This window comes from Cebus imitator, unplaced genomic scaffold (assembly GCF_001604975.1).
Source record: "Cebus imitator isolate Cc_AM_T3 unplaced genomic scaffold, Cebus_imitator-1.0 Scaffold266, whole genome shotgun sequence".
Classification (NCBI taxonomy): Eukaryota; Metazoa; Chordata; class Mammalia; order Primates; family Cebidae; genus Cebus; species Cebus imitator.
Genome location: NW_016107581.1, coordinates 2,502,553 through 2,521,949, shown reverse-complemented (window position 1 = coordinate 2,521,949; position 19,397 = coordinate 2,502,553). Strand labels below are relative to the sequence as shown.

The 19,397-nt window shown below is 56.3% G+C and overlaps 2 protein-coding genes across 3 annotated transcripts in view; both read right to left on the bottom strand.

Annotated features, from left to right (window-relative positions):
• Window positions 1–15,941, bottom strand: part of PPFIA3 (PTPRF interacting protein alpha 3) — a 34,920-nt gene extending 18,979 nt beyond the window's left edge. The window contains exons 1-14 of one of the 2 annotated variants that reach the window (XM_017500525.2): window positions 15,609–15,941; window positions 8,405–8,659; window positions 8,060–8,161; window positions 7,502–7,666; window positions 7,061–7,135; window positions 6,446–6,520; window positions 5,918–6,139; window positions 3,194–3,340; window positions 2,970–3,104; window positions 2,451–2,534; window positions 2,171–2,302; window positions 1,634–1,696; window positions 1,420–1,499; window positions 427–571 (exon numbers count right to left, since the gene is read on the bottom strand). In XM_017500525.2, coding sequence (XP_017356014.1) covers window positions 427–571; window positions 1,420–1,499; window positions 1,634–1,696; window positions 2,171–2,302; window positions 2,451–2,534; window positions 2,970–3,104; window positions 3,194–3,340; window positions 5,918–6,139; window positions 6,446–6,520; window positions 7,061–7,135; window positions 7,502–7,666; window positions 8,060–8,161; window positions 8,405–8,644 — 1,665 coding nt within the window. In that variant the 5' untranslated portion in view covers window positions 8,645–8,659; window positions 15,609–15,941. The remainder of the gene's footprint in view (window positions 1–426; window positions 572–1,419; window positions 1,500–1,633; window positions 1,697–2,170; window positions 2,303–2,450; window positions 2,535–2,969; window positions 3,105–3,193; window positions 3,341–5,917; window positions 6,140–6,445; window positions 6,521–7,060; window positions 7,136–7,501; window positions 7,667–8,059; window positions 8,162–8,404; window positions 8,660–15,608) is intronic. The other variant, XM_017500524.2, reaches the window with a different exon arrangement.
• Window positions 15,942–16,932: 991 nt separating this feature from the next.
• LIN7B (lin-7 homolog B, crumbs cell polarity complex component) overlaps window positions 16,933–19,397 on the bottom strand; it is a 4,318-nt gene continuing 1,853 nt past the window's right edge. Inside the window, exons 4-6 of the mRNA XM_017500534.2 lie at window positions 18,913–19,122; window positions 17,366–17,529; window positions 16,933–17,041 (exon numbers count right to left, since the gene is read on the bottom strand). Of these exons, the coding sequence (XP_017356023.1) occupies window positions 17,020–17,041; window positions 17,366–17,529; window positions 18,913–19,122 (396 nt within the window). The 3' untranslated portion in view covers window positions 16,933–17,019. The remainder of the gene's footprint in view (window positions 17,042–17,365; window positions 17,530–18,912; window positions 19,123–19,397) is intronic.

The following is a 19,397-nucleotide window of genomic DNA, read 5'->3' as shown; positions in this document are numbered from 1 at the left end:
GGATTACAGGCCTGTGAGCCTCCATGCCCAGCCTCCAACTTCCTCTCTTGGCAGGTCCTTGTTCTTCTTCCCACAAACCTAAGCCACACCCACACCCCTGACTCCACCCCCTCCCCTGATTACTAAGACTCAGCCTGCTCAGGTTCTTCACCTAACCCGGACCACTTTGGGATTCTACACGCCCCTCCCTGTCTCATCATTACTGTCAGGTTCTCACCAGGTGGCAGTACATCCATGTGAGGAGAAATCCAGGCAAGAGGGGATGATACGATTTCGGGGAAGGAGAGAAGAAAGGGTGAGTGGGTGAGTCCAGGAGATCCTGCCTCTCAACCCAGCTTCCTCCCAGAACCCCACGGATTTAGCTCCACTTCCTACCGCTGCCGGCCCAAGCCCTGCCCAGTCCAGGCCCCAGATGCAGCTGCTAACCTTGGAGGTCTCCTCCTTGACCCCCGACCAGCGGCCCCTCTTGCCTGCCCGGCCACTGCCAGCCACATAGGGATCCAAGTGGGCACCAGAAGGTAATGTGGGTGCCTGAGAGTAACGGAGCTCCAGGGCACTGCCAGGGAGAGACCTGTGGGCATGAGGAAGGCAGTCAGGGACCAAGGGGTCAGGAAAAGGGCACAGAGGTAAGGGGTCGCAGAAACAGACCTAGGGTCAGGGGTCATAAAGTCAGGGCCAAGGGGTCGGGCTCAGTGGCTCAGGCCAGTAATCCCAGCACTTTTGGAGGCTGAGGTGGGCAGATCACTTGAGGTCTGGAGTTCAAGACGAGGCCAACATGGTGAAACCCTCTCTCTACTAAAAATAAAAAAATTAGCCCGACATGGTAGCGGGCACCTGTAATCCCAGACACTCCATAGGATGAGGCAGGAGAAGTGCTTGAACAGGCAAAGTGGAGGTTGCAGTGAGCTGAGATTGCACCACTGCACTCCAGCCTGGACAACAGAGCCAGACTCCATCTCAAAAGAAAGAAAGAAAGAAAAAATGAAGTCAGGGTCAAAAATCAGAGGGGGCCAGGCATGGAGGCTCACACCTGTAATCCCAGCACTTTGGGAGGCCAAGGTGGAGAATGACTTGAGGTCAGGTGTTCCAGACCAGCCTGGCCAACATGGCGAAACCCCATCTCTACTAAAAGTACAAAAATTAGCCAGCTGTGATGGCGCACGCCTGTAATCCCAGCTACTTGGGAGGCTGAGGCATGAGAATTAGTTGAACTTGGGAGGTGGAGGTTGCAGTGAGCCAGGATCGTGCCACTGCACTCCAACCTAGGTGACAGAGTAAGACCTTGTGTTTGGGAAAAAAAAAAAAAAAAAGGCAGAGGGGTCAGTGGAAGTCTTGGGAGGACAGGAAGTGGGGATCAGAAGGGAGGAGCTTGGCCAACAAGGCTCAGTGGCAGAGGCAGGGCAGGAGGGTTGCTGTCACCTGGAGTAGGAGGATGGCGGCCTTCCTCGCAGCTGGTCGATCTCCATCTGCATCCGCTCCATTTCGGCCAAGAGCTGCTCCTGGGGGCCGGGGTTGGAGGAGTAGGGGTTAGCATCTGCTCCACCCGGGAGGAACAGCCCCTGCCAGCCTTGTGGACCACGGCCTCACCAACCTCTGCCCCACATCCTCCTCCTGTTCACCCAGGGCACCCTACCTTGTTTAGAAGCAGCTCATCCTGAAGTTTCTTCATGTTGGCAATCTCCTCACTCAGAGAGTTCTGTGGGGACAGAGGTGAAGTGAGAGGGTGGGGCCTGAAGGGGGCACGCCCTTGGAGCTGCAGGCAGCTCCCCATGAGCACAGATCGACCTGAGGGGACCCAGGAAGAATGAGATGGAGACAAATGGTGAGTTTCGGGGGAGCAGGGGCTACAATGTTTCTGGGGAGAGGAGCCTCGGGATGCGACATCCTGTGCAGTCTCAGAGCATTCAGGGTTGGTGGCCCGTGGGGTTGGAGACTTTGGGAAAAGTCAAGGACTCAAGGCATGGGTTCCCCAGAATTGAGGCTCTTGGAACGTCTAGAATAGGTGAAAAAGCGGTCTGCGCAATAGAGCACAGAAGCCTGCCCAACTCAAGATGCTGGGGTTTAGGGAGGCCTCCAATAACGGATCTGGGGGAAAGGCCTGAGGACCCAGGGTTCCAGCAAGAGGTAGTCCCAGAATTCCGAGCCCCCACAGTCCTGGGTGGGGATGCACCTTCTCCTCCAGCGCCCCCATGCGCTCCTTGAGGTGAAGCTGTAAGCGCTCGTTGGACTCGCTCAGCAGCTTGTCCACCGTCTCGGACAGCCGCTTATTGTGGTCGTCGTTCATCTTCTCCCGCTGCCTGGCCTGCGAATAGCAGAGTGGGGCGGGGGTGCTCAAGCCCACCCCGCCCAGAGCACAGCCCTTGTTCTAAACCCCGGGCCACGCCCAGCCCCCACTAAGCTCCGCCCCAGCCTCGAAGCCCCACCCTCCATGCAGCCTTCTACCCCCTCACCCGCTGCAGCTCCTGATTCTTCTCTTCCAACTGGGCCTCCAGCTGCCGAAGCCGCTCCTCAAAATTCCCATGACGTTCTTCGGCCTAGAGGATGGAACCCATGGCCTGTGACTTTACCCTTCCAGGATCAGTCAGGCTCCGAGCCCCACCTCCTCCAAGGATGGACACCAGGCCCCGCCCCCAAAGCGCCAGGCTCCTCCCCTGCAGCGCTGATTCAGGCCCCACCTGCGTCTAATCCACTTTTTCAGGATCTGGTCCTTCCCTCTCAGGTCCCAGGCCACCCGTCCTTTCAGTCCAGGTTAGAGAACCCGGTTCGCATCCGTCCTCCGTGCAAACCTCCAGGCTCTCCCCATTCTAAGTTCTGTCCTTTCCCAGTCCCCTGGACCCCACCTCTTCCCCCAAATCCAGGCTTCGGGCCTCGCTCTTACCCTTCCAGATTCACGGTCCCACCTCCTCTGGGCCCCACCCCTTCCCCCACGCAAGGCCCCGCCCCATCCCCAACCCAAGCAGTCCCCACACCTTGTTGAGCGCCGCCACGCGCTGCGCCAGCTGCGCCTCTATCTCCGGCAAGGTCTCTGCCTTCTGCAGCGTCTGCTGCAGTTTCTGCTTGGCGTCGTCCAACCACTCGGCCAGCTGACGGCTCTTCTCTTCACTCTGAGGGAGGGAGAGGCAGGGGAGAGGACAGGCTGGGTTACTTGGGCCCCGGCGCCGCCCCCACCGCCCCTCCCGGGCTGAGCCCCCACCTGCCGGTACAGCGACTCCTTGCTGGCTAACTCGTTCTCCAGTTTGTCGTTGGCGTCGTGCAGAGACGTGGCCTCGCGCTGGGCACTCAGATAGCGCTTCTCCAGCGTCGTGATCCGCTCCTCCATATCTTCCCGCTGAGCCAGCGCCTGCGGAGGTGGCAAAAGGCCGTGTGGACTGTCAGCCCCTGAGGGAGCGGACCAGGCACCCCGCGGTGCCCTGGGAAACCAAGTGCCCTGACAGGGGAGTCAGAATGGTGGTAATACACCTGCTAAGAGCTCCCAGGAATAGCCCATCTTCAGTCCCTGCCACCTGCGAGTTAAAATGCTGGTGCTACACCTCCCATGAGCTTCTAGGGCACTGCAGGCTCAGATCTTCTAGGTGTACGGGGTCTGAGGCCCGTGGGATGTGAAGTCTCCACTCCAGCTGTCTCCTCAAAACCCAGGCCTTAGATTTCTCACTAATTTCTGGAACAGCGCAGACTTAGAATCAAAGACTAGTGTCCCGGGGTCTCCTGAGAAAGAAGGATCCCTTTACCTAGAAGGCAACACCTCCCAAGAGCTACAAGGGTAGCAGAGGCTTAGAACCCAGAAAGAGGTGCTCCAAGGTCTCATGAGAGATGGACCCTCAACCTGGTAGCCCACGTGGTGGGCTACATGCTACATTTCCCAACAGCCCCCGCGGCTATCCAGGCTTAAAATCCCACATGAAGGCTCTCTATCTCTTTCTCTCTGCGTTTTTCTTTTTTCTTTTCTTTTTTTTTTTTAAGATGGGGTTTCACCATGTTGGCCAGGGTGGTCTCCAACTCCTGACCGCAAGTGATCCACCCCCTTCGGCCTCCCAAAGTGCTGGGATTACAGGCGTGAGCCACTACGCCCAGCCCTTTTTTTTTGAGAGGGAGTCTTGCTGCTCTGTCACCCAGGCTGGAGTGCAGTGGTGCGGTCTCGGTTCACTGCAACTTCTACCCAGTGGTTTCAAGCGATTTCTCCTGCCTCAGCCTCTCGAGTAGCTGGGACTACAGGGGAATGCTGCCACACCCAGCTAATTTTGGTATTTTTTAGCAGAGACGGGGTTTCACCATGTTGGCCAGGCAGATCTTGAACTCCTGACCTCAAGTGATCCACCCAACTCGGCCTCCCAAAGTGCAGCGATTACAGACGTGAGCCACTGCACCCGGCCTCTTTTTTGTTGTTGACAGTATAGCTCTATCACCCTGGCTGGAGGGCAGTGGTACCATCTCTGCTCACTGCAACCTCCACCTCCCAAACTCAAGTGAATCTCATGCCTCAGCCTCCCTAGTGGCTGGGTCTACAAACACCTGCCACCACACCTGGCTAATTTTTTTTTTTAATAGAGAAGGGATCTCGCTATGTTGCCCAGGTTAGTCCTAGTGCTCATCTACTGCCGTCAAGAATCCAGGTCCAGCTGGGCGCGGTGGCGCACACCTGTAATCCCAGCACTTTGGAAGGCTGAGGCGGGTGGATCACAAGGTCAAGAGATTGAGACCATCCTGGCCAAGATGGTGAAACCTCGGCTCTACTAAAAATACAAAAAATTAGCCGGGTGTTGTGGCAAATGCCTGTAATCTCAGGTACTCGGAAGGCTTAAGCAGGAGAATCACTTGAACCTGGGAGGCAGAGGTTACAGTGAGCCGAGATAGTGCCACTGCACTCCAGAGCAAGACTCCGTCATAAATAAATAAATAAATAAAAACCCAGTTCTGAATATCCCAGAAGCTCCCTAGGGTCACCGGGTTTAGGATAAAGGGGCCTAAGCCAGGAAGGGGTGAAATAACCACAAAAGATTCCAGCTAGAGGCTGAGCAAGGTGGCTCACACCTGTAATCCCAGCACTTTGGGAGGCTGATGTGAGCAGATCACTTCAGGTCAGGGGTTCGAGACTAGCCTGGCCAATATGGTGAAACCCCACTTCTATTAAAGATACAAACAAACAAACAAAAAGAATCAAAAACTAGCCAGGAGTGGTGGGGCACACCTGTAGTCCAGCTACTCAGGAGGCTGAGGCAGGAGAATCGCCTCAACTGGGAGACAGAGGTTACAGTGAGGTTACAGTGGGCCAAGATCGCACCGCTGCACTCCAGCCTGGGCGACAGAGCTAGACTCCGTCTCAAAAAAAAAAAAAAAAAAAAAAAAAAAAAAAAAAAAAAAACAGTCGGCGCATGGTGGCTCACTCCTGTAATCCCAGCACTTTAGGAGGCTGAGATGGGCGTATCACGAGGTCAAGAGATCAAGATGGTCCTGGCCAACACAGTGAAACCCGTCTCTACTAAAATACAAAAATTGGCTGGGCGTGGTGACACCCGCCTGTAATCCCAGATATTCAGGAGGCTGAGGCAGACGAATCACTTGAACCCAGGAGGCAGAGGTTGCAGTGAGCTGAGATCAGGCCACTACATTCCAGCCTGGGCTATGGAGCAAAACTCCGTCCCCCCCAAAACAAAACAAAAATTAATTAATTTAGAGGCACCAGAGAAGGACCCAGAGGTAACAAAGTAATGACGAGCAGTTATGGAGCGCCTACTCTGTGCCACAGGCTCACCCTCTGAGAATCACACATCTCCTTTCACAGGTAAGGAAACTGAATCTGAGAGGAGGAGCCACCCAGCCTGTGGACTGAATCGAAGTTCCACTATTCATGAGCAATGCGCAAGAGAGAGGGCTACGGAAAGGCGAGCGATTGAAGGCAGCCCACCTGCCTGGGCCTCACCTCCTTGAGGTCGCGCTGCAGCTTGGAGTTGGCTTCCTCCGCCTTGCCCAGCTCGCGGTGTGCAGTGCCCAGCTCCTCCTCCAGCTGGCTCATCTGACGGCACAGCACCGCCAGGCGCTCTCGCAGCTGGCACACCTCGGCGCGCTGCCGCTCCAGGGCCTCCTCCAGTTCTGCTGTGCGCCGGTTCGAATCCCCGCCAGGACCCAGGCCATTGGCAAGAGTCTGGAGGGAGGGAAGAAACGGACAACATCCCAGAGTGTCTCCCAGAGACACAGAGGGAATGTAAGCAGAAAGTCAATCAGCTGAAAGTCGATCAAATATCAATAAGGATCATGCAGGTCAGAGTCCACGGGGGCCAGTGAGATGGTCACAGAAGTTAGCTAGGTGACCGGGATCAGAGGTCAAAGATTTGTGACAGTCTTAGAGGTGCAGCCGTCTAAGTGTTTGGGTCACACCAAACACTGCAAACACCATCACGAAGTGAGGGAGTGGAATGGAGCTCCTGGGGAGGGGACTTCCATGTCTCACCTGCCCGTCCCCATCCTTGCCGGGTTCTTCCAGCCCTGACCGCCGCCTAGACAGCTGCTCTCGAAGGTTCAGAGTCTGGAAGCGTTAAAGGGAATTCAGACCACAGGGGTTCCCTGAACCCCCAGTTCTACTTCCCACTGGCACTGGCCCTCTAAGGGGATGGGGGGCCCCATCTGAAATGCCTTTGCTCCTGCTGGGGCGATGCCTACCCCACGATCTACTCTTAGGCCCCGTACCCTCCTTACATCCCTCCTTAGCCGCCACCTTGGAGGGCGTATACCCTTACTCCTCCCCTTAGCCTCCTGCGGAAGGCTTCCGCTTTAGCCCTGCCTTTCCCCATCCAATCAATTCCTCCTTAGTCCCAGCCTGAGCCCCAGTCCCTAGTTCTACCCTTAATCTCACTCTTACCAGGAGGTTCTCCCTGGAGCCCTGCGCAACGTGTGCCCACTTAGGAAACCCATTGGTTTCTCTCCATAGTCCAACTCCATTGGTTGTCTGCCCTAGTCCTGCCCCAATAGATTCTCTCTGGAACCCACCCAATCGGTTCCGCCCCACTGGGCTGTCCTTTAGCCCCTCCCCGTGGATTCAACCTCCCCTTCTTGGCCACACCCACACCTCCTGATTGCTCAGTTCCAGCTCCTCCTCTAGCACTGCCACTCGCTCCAGCGCCATCCGCAGCCGCTCCCGGACCTGGGGATGGGGCAGGGCAATAGTCAGCTGGATACCAAACCCAATTTAGGACAGTTGCTCCTGGCCCAGAACACCCCTAGGACGGGTCTGATAGGGCAGCGTCGGGACTCCTCTCTCCATAACCGGTATGCAGTCGCAACCAGCTACCCAGGCTGCCCCATCCACCAGTAGCCCCCATCCTGGTTTATTTTTCTGCTATCAACCAGTCAGGTCCCAGTCTTTGTAACCTGTCCCGATCAATCGCAGTCAACATTCTTCCAACTCAGCACATCCCCAACCAATTACAGCCAGAACGTCTCTCACTCAGAACAGCCCCAGTCAACTAAGGGTTTCCGTTCTCCACCCCTGCTCTTCCAATTCTCATACCTTCTCATCCAGGGCCTTGTGGTGCTCGAAGAGGGACTTTAGAGCCTTGAGCACTTCTACCTCCGAGGAGACCCCACCCGGGGACTGGGCCTGGCGCTTCACCACGGTCATGCGCAGTGACCTCTCGTGCCTGGACACGAGGCACTCCAGGTGTTCCAGGAGCAGCTACAGGCACAGGGCATGGGGGCAAGGAGAAGAGGCAAGGGAAAAGGGGCAGGGTTGAGAGAAAGGGTGACAGGTAGGGGGGACACATGGAGGAAAACATGGAGCCAAACAAAGGACACCGAGAGAGACAGGTCAGGGAAAGAGAGGAGGATAGCAGAGGTGGGGTCGGGGTCAACGAAGGGGTGATACAGAAGAGAGAAAAGTTATGGAGACACGGAGGAAGGAGTGGGACCGGAGTGGGAGACCAGCCAGGAAATGTAACCAGGGAAGAGAAGACAGGAAGGCGAGATGGAGGAAAAAATAGGTCAGGCTGCAACACCGCGAGGCCCCGCCCCCTATTTCAACAACGCAAGGCCCCGCCCCCACTTAGGCTCCGCCCTCAACACCCCTCACCCGCGTGTTGTTCCGTTCCGCCTTCAGCTCTGCAATCTCTTCCTCCCTCTCCAGCAGCTGCTCCCGACATAAGTTCAGCTCCTTCGTCAGAGCTGCAAACTCCTGTCCAGACATTGGCAGGATCAGGACATTCAGCTCAATCCTTTCCCTAGCTCCTCCATTCCCTGGAACTGGAAGTTTGAAAGCCCCGCCCACCCTGCTAAGTCCCGCTGTCCCTTGCCACTCAGGCCCCGCCCATTAATGGCACAGACTCCTCCCTTCCAGGCGCCAAGCCCGGCCCCTTCCGGACCGCCCTCTCCACCGAGGCCCCGCCCCCCTCAGGCCCCGCCCCTGCCCCGCCCAGACCTGGGGCAGCGCGATGCTCAGCTGACGCTGCAGCGAGTCCTTTTCGTGGCCCAGCTCGCGCAGCCGCAGCTGCGCCGTAGCCAGCCCGTCTTGTGCCTCGCGCAGCGTCTCCAGCAGGCGCTCGCGCTCCGTGAGCATCGTGACCATGAGGCGCTCCAGCTCCCCGCCCGCCTCGTCCGGGCCCAGCGCCGAGCCCCGCCGGCCATCCTCGCTGATGGTGGGCATCACCTCGCACATCATGGCGGCGGTGCGGGCCTGCGGGGCGGGGAGGGGCAAGGAACAGACCGGCCTCGTCAAGGCACAACGGAGAAACTGAGACACGGCCACTCGGATACCACGTAGGAGAAACAGTTGGGGCAAACCAGGCACTGCACAGAAGAAACTGAGGCCCAGACTCAGATCATGACACAGGGAAACAGGCACCACCACCCTGTCACTCCACCAGGAAAACCAAATACTGGCCACCAGGTGCTGCCAGGGGAAACTGAGGCCTATTCTTTTTACTCTGTCGCCCACGCTGGAGTGCAGTGGCACAGTCTCGGCTCACTGCAACCTCCGCCTCTCAGGTCCCTGTTCAAGCAATTCTGCCTCAGCCTCGCAAGTAACTGGGATTACAGGAATTCGCCACCATGCCCAGCTACTGTTTGTATTTTTAGTTGAGATGGGGCTTCACTGCGTTGGTCAGGCTGGTCTTGAATTCCTGACCTCGTGATCCGCCCACCTCGGCCTCCCAAAGTGCTGGGATTACAGGCATGAGCCATCGCGTCCGGCTTTTTTTTTTTTTTTTTTTTTTTTTTTGTAGAGGCGAGATCTCACTATGTTGCCCAGGATGGTCTCAAACTCTTGGACTCAGGGGATCCTCCCGCCTCGGCATGCTAAAGTGTGCCACTGTGCCTGAGCCATCTATTTACCTGGCATGAGCCACCGCGCCTGGCCAGGCCTATCCATTCTAATCGTGGCCCAGGATAAACTGAAACCCATTGCTTCTAGGTAAGCCTTGGCTACCTGGGTGAGAGGATTTAGGAAAACTGAAGTCAGACTCCATTAGACACTGGCAGCAAACCTAGGCCTGGCCCACTCAAAAGAACAACGGCTGGGTGACCCTGGCATTGCCTGAGAGAATGTGTGTTTAAAATCAGTCTCTACCCTCAACCCACTGCATGGGTAGGAAAACTGACGCCCAGACCAGAACCATGCCTTAAGAAGGCCACAGGGTGGCTGGGAGCTGGGGCTCACACCTGTAATCCCAGCACTTTCGGAGGCCGAGGTGGGCAGATCAACTGAGATTGGGGGTTAAAAACCAGCCTGACCAACATGGAGAAACCCCATCTCTACTAAAAAAAAAATACAAAAATTAGTCAGGTGTGGTGGCTGGAGCCTGTAATCTCAGCTACTCAGGAGGCTGAGGTAGGAGAATCGCTTGAACTCGGGAGGCGGAGGTTGCAGTGAGCCGAGATCGCGCCATTGTACTCCAGCCTGGGGGCAGAGCAAAACTCTATTTCCAAAAAAAACCCGACATGGCCAAGACCACTATAGTCACCTCCCTCTTCATGACCCAGAAGTGCAAGAACTACCTCCCGCCTCCCTCAGGTCACAGGAGTTCAGGTCCCCCGTCCCTTTGGTTCCCCCAGACCCCAAGAGGCTGAGCCTCCAGCCCCTGCCTTCCCAATCCCAGGAGTCGGAGACAGCACCCCTCTCCTCCCCTAAGAGAAAAGAGTCTGGGCTCTTAGCCTTCTCGCTTAGATCCAGAAATGCCAGCCTTCAGACTCCTCCTCCCCCCGGCCCCTGGGGCACAGCTACTCCTCCAGGACCCAGGAGTTCTGGGTCTTAACCCCAGCCCCAGCCACCTTAGGACCACATCCGATGCGGGGGAGGAGAAAGGGGCGGGGTTTTGGGGCGAGAAGGCGGGACTTGGAGCCAGGGGCAGGGCGGAGATGAAGCCAGTCCCCCTGAACCGCTCCCTCCGCACACATCAGGTCCGACGGGTCCAGCTGGCCCGGCAGAAAGCAGGAGGGACTTTCACTCAGTTCCTTCCTTTCCTTCTCCCCCTGCGGGCGGCACATAACCGGTTCTGAGCTTGGATAATTCCCAGCCCCGCCCAATATGCGGACTGTGTCCAAAGCCTGGGACCGGGGCCTCGGACTCATGTGAGGAGAAGAGGGCCTGAGGCCCTCAGGGCTTTGGGCGCTGAGAGAAGAGGGAGCTGGGTTCCTGTCCCCTTGGGTGTTTGAAGAGGTGCGTTTGAAAATCTAGACAGGCGAATCCCAGCACTCAGAGGAAAGATTCAGGAATACGATTCTAAGAGGGCAGGCCAGCCTTCGGCCAAAAACCAACATGATATCCAAAATCAGCAACTCACTCAGACGATGCAACACAGATGTTTTAGGGAAGCTGTCCCAGAGCCTTAAACTCCTCTAGAAGGAAATAAAACACAGCAAGGCTGGACATATAACCTAAAAAACTACTGGCATGAAGACACAGGACAGGGTGCAGAATGCTTCCACACTTTTGATGACTTGGGGTAACAACAGCTCACAGGACTAAGTAGAGGGGTGTATTCTAGAACTAAGTTCTTAAGCCTATAATCTAGAATCAGCCAAGAGCAACCCCATAATTTAGTGTTCAGGTCACCCCAGAACCCGACACACACGATACCCATAAATACACCTAATGCAATACATAACAAACATAATAAGCAGATACAATCTAGAACTCAGAACCTACTAGGGATGAAGATATATAGCAGGGGCCAGGGCGCAGTGGCTCACACCTGTAATCCCAGCACTTTGGGAGGCTGAGATGGTGTGATCACCTGAGGTTGGCGGTTTGAGACCAGCCTGACTAACATGGAGAAACCCCGTGTCTACTAAAAATACAAAATTAGCCCGGTGTGGTGGCACATGCCTGTAATCCAAGCTACTCAGGAGGCTGAGGCAGGAGAACTGTTTGAACCAGGGAGGCAAAGGTTGCAATGAGCTGAGATCACACCATTGCACTCCAGCCTGGGCAACAAGAGTGAAACTCCATCTCAAAAAAAAGCACAAAAAATATAAAAATTATCCAGTCTCATAACCCAGTCTCAAAATAAATAAATAAATAGATTTTAAAAATTTTAATTACATTTTTTTTTTTTGAGGCAGAGTTTCCCTCTTGTTGCCCAGGCTGGAGTGCAATGGCACAATCTCGGCTCACCACAATCTCCTGCCTCCTGAGTTCAAGCGATTCTCCTGCCTCAGCCTCCCAAGTAGCTGGGATTACAGGCATGTGCCACTACGCCTGGCTAATTTTGTATTTTTAGTAGACACGGGGTTTCTCCATGTTGGTCAGGCTGGTCTTGAACTCCCAACCTCAGGTGATCCACCCACCTCTGCCTCCTGAAGTGCTACGATTATAGGTGTAAGCCACCATATCTGGCCTTAGTTACATTTTTTAAAAAGAATATAGCAGGGGTCACAGCCTTGGTTTTATCATGTGCCTAAGAGTTCGCTAGGAACTTAGAAGTGTCTATGGGGAGGGGCAGGGGACGGATCAAAAGGATGCACGTTGAGAATTGAGCATTTCCTGGAATAAAGACTGAGCTGGCAAAGGAGGGGGGTTGTTCTGGAAATAAGAACATTTCTAGGCTGAAGTCTCCAGAAGAGGAGAGAGCCTAGAACAAGCTTAGAATGCCAGAGTGGCAGATGGAGGAGAAAACCCACGATCTACCAGGGGACAAGTTCTAAACTAAGGCTGCACTGGGGGAAAAACTGACAGAAAATGAATGGGCCTAGAACCTGGAACCTGGGGAAGGAAAACATAATGTAGAACACTTCATTGGAAATCTTTTACATTTCAGAATGTGAAATTAGGGCCAGGCACAGTGGCTCATGCCTGTAATTACAGCATTTTGGAAGGCCAATGTGGGAGGATCACTTGAGCCCAGGAGTTCGAGAGAAAGCCTCAGTAGCAGAGCGACACCCAATGTATAAACAACAACAGGCCAGGCGCAGTGACGCGTGCCTGTCATCCCACTATTTTGGGAGGCAGGAGGATCACTTTAGGTCAGGAGTTTGAGACCAGCTTGGCCAACATCGTGAAACCCCATCTCTACTAAAAATACAAAAATATCAGCCAGGCATGGTGGCATGTGCCTGTAGTCCCAGCTACTTAGGAAGCTGAGGCAGGAGAATTGCTTAACCTGGCAGCCAGAGGTTGCAGTGAGCCGAGATAGCACCACCGCACTCCAACCTGGGTGACAGAGCAAGACTCCATCTCAAAATAAAATAGAATAAAATAAAAACTAAACAACAACAAAAAATAATGTGCAATTAAATGGAACTTAGAACGTAAAACAGGGAAACAGGGAAGGGCATTCTAGAATCAATAGCACGAATTAGGAAGCCTAGGGCACATACTTAGAACACACACATTTTAGAAGTTGGATTGCCTCTCGGAAGAGAATGGAATCTAGAAAAATATGGCTGGAACCTAGAACACACTTAAAGTGAACATTTAGCAAAGAAGGAAGGACTGGTTGCTAGAACTTTGGAACATGTCTGAGGAGAGAGTGGGATCAGAATCTGGCTCAGGGGTCGTATCTAAATATTTTAAAACAACAAATGAGAAAAGACATGCCTAGAATTTGGCATCTGGCCTAGAACTCAGACCATGTCTTGAGTGAGAGTGGAACACAGAACAGAGATCAACTGGGAGTTTTCCTGTGTTTAGAAGGAGTCTAGAACATGGAGCAATGCAAGAGCACATGTGCAACAAGAAATGTGGCCAGACTGAACTCGAGGGCACACACCTGTAATTCCAGCCGAGGGAGAGGGATCACTTGAGCCTAGAAGTTTGAGACCAGTCTGGGCAACATTGTGAAACCCCCATCTCTATAAAAAAAAAAAATTTTTTTTTTTTTTTTGAGAGAGTTTCACTCTTGTTGCCCAGGCTGGAGTGCAATGGTGTGATCTCGGCTCACTGCAACCTCCGCCTCCTGGGTTCAAGCGATTCTCCTGCCTCAGCCTCCCAATTAGCTGGGATTACAGGCATGTGCCACCATGCCCAGCTAATTTTGTACGTTTAGTAGAGACGGGGTTTCTCCATGTTGGTCAGGCTGGTCTTGAACTCCCAACCTCAGGTAATCTGCCTGCCTAGGCCTCCCAAAGTGCTGGGATTACAGGTGTGAGCCACCACACCTGGCCAAAAAAAAGTTTTTTTTTTTTTAATTAGCCAGGCCTGGTGATGTGTGCCTGTGGTTTCAGCTACTCAGGAGGCTAAAGTGAGAGGATCTTCTGAGCCCGGCAAGGTGGAGGCTGCAGTCAGCTGTGATTATGCCACTGCCCTCCAGGTTGGGCAATAGAGAGATAACTTGTCAAGGAAGAAAGAGAAAAGAAAGAAAGGAAAGGAAAGGAAAGGAAGAAAGAAAGAAAGAAAAAGAAAGAAGAAAGAAAGAAAGAGAGAGAGAAGAAAGAAAGAAGGGTGGGAGAGAAAGAGAAAGAAAGAAAAGAAAAGAAGGAAAAGAAGGAAGGAAGGAAAGAAGAAAGAAAAAGAAAGAAGGAAAGAAAGAAGGAAGAAGGAAGGAAAGAAGAAAGAAAAAGAAAGAAGGAAAGAAAGAAGGAAGAAGGAAGGAAAGAAGAAAGAAATTTGGATGATGGTAGGTAGCTTCTAGATTTCCTTAAGAGCTCACGCCACCGAATACATGTGGAGGAAGTGATGTGTGTCGGCTCATTGGCCTTGGAGAGTGTACTTGGAGAATGGAAACTCATATGGGCCTCAGGGGGCAATGAAGTGCTGGAAACATCTCAAGAAGCTGGGTCTTGGGAGAGAGAGTAGAGACTTCCAAAGCCACCACCTGGGGTGACATGAGGATGAGACAGGGGTTTGTTAAGGCCACAGGAGATGTGAAGTTGATGGGGCAGAATGATGAGAGTGTGAAGACCTGGTCCCTAAAAGTGAGAGCTGAGGAACTAGATACCTGCTGGGGAAGGCAGTGGACAGAGCTAGGAGCCTGGACTCCTGAATCGTTGTAGAGGTAAATGTTGAGGGATTGGAAGCTGACAGCCTGAGGTCTTGTTTGGAGAGAGGGTTTGGGGCGGACAGCCTCGGTAAAAGCTGGTGGGCAGTACAGAAACTGGGGTCTGAACTCCTGGGTCCCTGAGGGGATACAAGACTGGGTCCAGGACATTTAGGTCCCCAAGGGAGAGTGTAAACAGAAATCAGAGAACTGCATTAAGAATCACATTCCGGATCCCCCAAAGGAAACGAGTCATGGCGCCTGAGTCCCTCAGGGAGCAGATGCTGGGTGCCAGGAGCCTGAGTCTATGGGTCTGCGGGACACAAGGACTGTTGAACCAGATTCTAAGCAGAGCAATGCTGGGGAACAGGATTCCTAGGTTCTGACGGGGTGAGGGCTACCACCTGGGGCCAGCAGAGGTGTAGGCACGGACAGGCTTCCCGAACAGGGTGGGAGCTGCACGCCCGGGTGCCATGGTCCCCACGGCGACCAGAACAGGAAAATTCAGAGGCGCTGGCTCCTCAGGGAGCTGCTGGAGTCCCAGGAACCTGGGGTGCCGAGGACCGGGCCACGAGCCTGGCCGGCGGAGCCCCGCGGCCAGGGCGCCCGGGTCGGGGAGGGCCCGGGTATCCCCGGGTCAAAGACTCGGCGGGGGGGATCCCCGCGCCGCCTGCGCCCCCTCCCTGGCGGCGGCGGCGGGCGGTGGGGGGAGGCAAGGCTGCCTAGCGCGCTGACCATGGACAGCTCCAGAGCGGGCCTGTGTCCAGGGCGGCCGCCGAGCCTGCCTGGACCGAGAGACGCGGCCGGCCGTGCAAGCCCGAGCCTGACGACGGGAGACTGGGTGCGCGAAGCGGGGACGATGCGGAGGCGCCGGGGGAGTCTGGCACCGCCGCGGCGGGTGTCTGGAGCTCCCTGAACAGGGCCGGGAAGGGGGATCTAGGCTCAAGGGGGTCCCGGGGCTGGACCGGGAAATCCAGGCTCCTGGGCCCTGGAGGAGGCGCGAGGCGACGGTGCGCCCGGGATTCTAGGGTTCGGTCGGGGACTCTGGGCGCCGGGAGGGGCACGCCTGGGTCCCCGGGGTTGGGCTGTGAAATCGGGGCTCGGGGGTCCCCGGGGATGAGGAAGGGAATCAGGGATCTCGGGGAGGCGGGGGAGGCTCTCCAAGGGGTCCCCGGGGTGGGCGCTGCCAGGAGGGCCGGGCCGGGCTCTTACCTGCCTGGTCCGCGGCGGCTGCGGGCGGAACTGGGCTGCAGGAGGGACCTGGGGTGGAGTCGGGGGGCCGGGCGGGGCCCCTGGCAGCGGCCGGGGCCCGGCTCTGTCGCTCCGGAGCCCTGGAACCCTGTCTCCGCCGCTCGCGCGGGCTCCACGTCTCTGGCTCCGGCTCGGGCGCTGGGGACCCCCCTCCCCCTCACGTTCTCACTGCCTTCTACCCCCAAAATAGCCCGTTGCCCCTGTCACCGTTCAGCCTCCCCCCGCGAGGCCGCAGCCGCCAGATCCAGGGGTGCCCACCAGCGCCCCCAAATCCCACCTTCCCCCCAAAAAAATTCCTTCTCCCTCCCCCTTCCCCCCCCCCCCCCCCCCCCCCCCCCCCCCCCCCCCCCCCCCCCCCCCCCCCCCCCCCCCCCCCCCCCCCCCCCCCCCACAGCTCCCGGGCGGTCGTGGCCCCTTTAACAGGAGACTGACAGACGGCGACGAGCGGCCAATGGGAGGAAGCGTCGGCGCCGGCCGGCGACTAGACCCCGCCTCCACACCGGCAGGGAGGGGTCGCGCGGGCGGAGGGCGAGAGGCGGGGCATAAGGCTCGTCTACCAATAGGCGCGCGGCGTGCGGCGGCTGGGGCGGGGGGCGGAGCCCGGCAGGGGGATGATGTCACCCGGAGCGAGTAGCGCGCGGCGTGGAACGCGTGTCGCGACCCCGGCTCCCGGCAGTGGCGCGCGCCGGCCCTCGCGCCGCACGGGACACGAGGGCTGGGCGGGCAGCGGGTTGAGGCTAAAGGTTGGATTTCAAGGCGGAGGCAGCTTCCGGAAAGACGCGCTCTGGTTGGAAGGTGGAGTGAGCGCCTGGTGGGCGAGGGCACCTCATTCTGCACCCCTGCGCCCGCCTCGGGAACTGCACGCGGCACCCCCACCCGCGACTCCCACGCAGACGGTAGTGCGGCCTGCAGGGTTCCCCCGGCGGAAGAGGCTAATGGTTCGCTCCGCCCCGCCCACACAGAGGCCGCCCACTAGCTCCGGCTGCGTTTCAGGACTCCGGAGGATGGGACTTGGCCTTCGCCCTCAGACGCTCTTAAGGGTAGGCGGCGTTGTCCTCAGTTCTTCCCCGGCACTCAGACCCAGACGGGGTCCTGGCCTCCGCCCTCGGACTAGCCCCTTGGAAGCCGGCCTGATTCCGCCTTTAGACCTAGCGAGAGGTCTCAACCTCTGCTCTCAGACTCCGAAAAGGGCTTCTCAAAGACTTGGCCTGACCTCAGCTCCTCACGTTCCCCCACATCTCAAGACACCAACACAGCGGTGCAGGACAGACACACAGACACTCAATGAGGGTCAAAGATCTTTAAATAAGGTGCCAGGGACAATAAATACTGTACAGGGAGAGGGTGCTCGTGAGCGTCCGGATCTGTGGTTTCAGCCTCGAGACTCCAAGGACCTGCAAGGGGGGTAGAGAAGGGACCTGGGTTCAACGGGGGCTCCGGGTAGATGAGAGGCAGGATTGGGGATGCAGAGGCAAGGTGGGTGGGCTGAGGGATCCCAGCCACAGTAGATTCCACATCTTGGGATGGAAGGAAGCTAAGAGGTCCCCAGGCGATTCAGCCAGAAGAGCCTGGGGTGAAGCCTGGGCCAGGGGTCAAGGGTCAGGATCCCAGAGGAGGGGCCAGGGCTGGAATGTCTAGGAAGCACTGGCCTGGTTTGGGAGCCTGGGGCTAAAGGGAGCCAGTGGAGGCCCCAGGGGTGTGGTGACACAGGGACTCACGAGTAGCTCTGATGCTGCTGGCGCCGGCGGGCCGAGCGCATCTTCTCAAACCGGGCCTCCATCTCCTCCAGCACTCGAGGTGTGTAACGCACCACCAGCTTCACCGAGCCCTGGGCCGCCTTCAGCAGCTCCACCGCCTTCTCGTGCTGCTCACCCTCAACACTCTGTGGTGCCCAACACAGATGCTGGGCCTGGGGCCGGCTGCCCTTGCCCAGCCCTCTCCCCCCAGGGAGAGGGGACCCACTGCTGGTGAGCCTGGTGCCAGCCCTGAGATGCCAATGCCTTATGTCTTCCTTGTGGAAGAGTCATTAACTCCTGGTTCAGTGTCCTCCTCTAAAACCTGCGAGGCTCCCCATGTCAGGGGAAGCCCCATGTTCCCTCAGTCCCTGGCCAAACATCCAGGCCCGTCTTTATGGCCTCCCTGCCCACAGCCCACTCATGCCCGCCTGCCTTGACTCCCTCTTCTTTGTCCCCACAACCCTGGCCCCAGCTCAGGCCTTGTCCTCTTTCCTCTGGAGTCTTACCCCAGCCTCCTCCCTGGCCTTCTGGCCTCCAGTCTCTCCCCGCAGTCCATCTCCCATAGGCTCCCAGAGGGGTCTTTCTGTACCTGCAAGCTGAGCTTATCCCTGGCTCACCCCTTGCCTCCCGTGGCTCCCCAGCGCCCATGGGACAAAGTCCCAGCTTCTCAGGTGACACTCAGGCCCTGCATGGCTGACCCCAGCCTCCTCTCCAGTTAGGCTTCCCTCAACTCCAACCACAGTGATTTTTTTTTTTTTTTTGAGACGGAGTCTCACTCTGTCATCCAGGCTGGAGTACAATGGTGTGATCTCAGCTCACTGCAACCTCCACCTCCCAGGTTCAAGTGATTCCCCTGCCTCAGCCTCCCAAGTAGCTGGGATTACAGGTGTCTGCCACCATGCCCAGCTAATTTTTGTGTTTTTAGTAGAGATGGGGTTTCACCATGTTGGCCAGGATGGTCTCAAACTCCTGACTTCAGGTGATCCACCCGCCTCGGCCTCTCAAAGTGCTGAGATTACAGGTGTGGGCCACTGCGCCCTACCTAACCACAGTGATTTTAATTACCTGCATGCCCAGACCTCCATGAGAACCAAGCCCTTTCTTTTCAAATCAGAGGTATGCCAAGTCTGTATCCTCCACAGTACCTTCAGCAGGAACACCCTTTACCTTGTTTGCCTGGAGAACTCCTACTCATCCTTCAACACCCAACCCAAATGTTCCTTACTCTGAAAAACCTTCCTGCATCTACACTGGCCTGGTGCCTTATCTGGGCTGTCACAATACTTTGCACTTCCTCATTGTTATGTTTCTGTATTAGGACTTTTTCAGCCAGGGCCTACTGCCCTCCCCACAGAGGGAAGGTTGGGTATAGGAGCTGAGGCCAACATCTCTCAGGATCTGTAACATTGCCCAGCACAGGGCTAGCCAGAGGGGCAGTGCTCGGTGTGTGCTGAATCAATGTCAAAAGCAGGGGCTATGCTACCTTGGACAGACTGTGTCCCCCAGCCCTGCCTCAGCCCCCCACTCACCACACCATTGACGGACAACAGTTGGTCCCCACGCTTGAGGCCTCCATGGCGGTCAGCCACGCCCCCCGGGATGACCCGGGAGATGTAGATGGGCGAGTTCTGCTCTTTGCCACCCATGATGTTGAAGCCCAGGCCCTCATCCGTCTTGGGCAGCTCCACTACCCGGGGATGTGCGTGGCCCTCGCTGGCCGTGAAGGCAGCCACTGTGGCCTGGGAGAGAGAAAGCAGCTGGAGATGAGACTCCTCCAAGGTGGGCATGAAGGCTGGAGACGGGAATATGGACCGAGGACAGCAATTCAACCTGGGTTGCTATCCCCAAGCCTGGGACACTTGCCATGACACAATGAAAGATCCCCCTGAAATGTCTGTGTGCCCCCTTCCCTTCGCTTTGCAAGAGAATGTGTCCATTTGGTGTGAGTGTGTCTTGAATATCCCACGCTTGCCAATCTTACTTTTTTTTTTTTTTTTTTTTTTTTTTTTTTTTT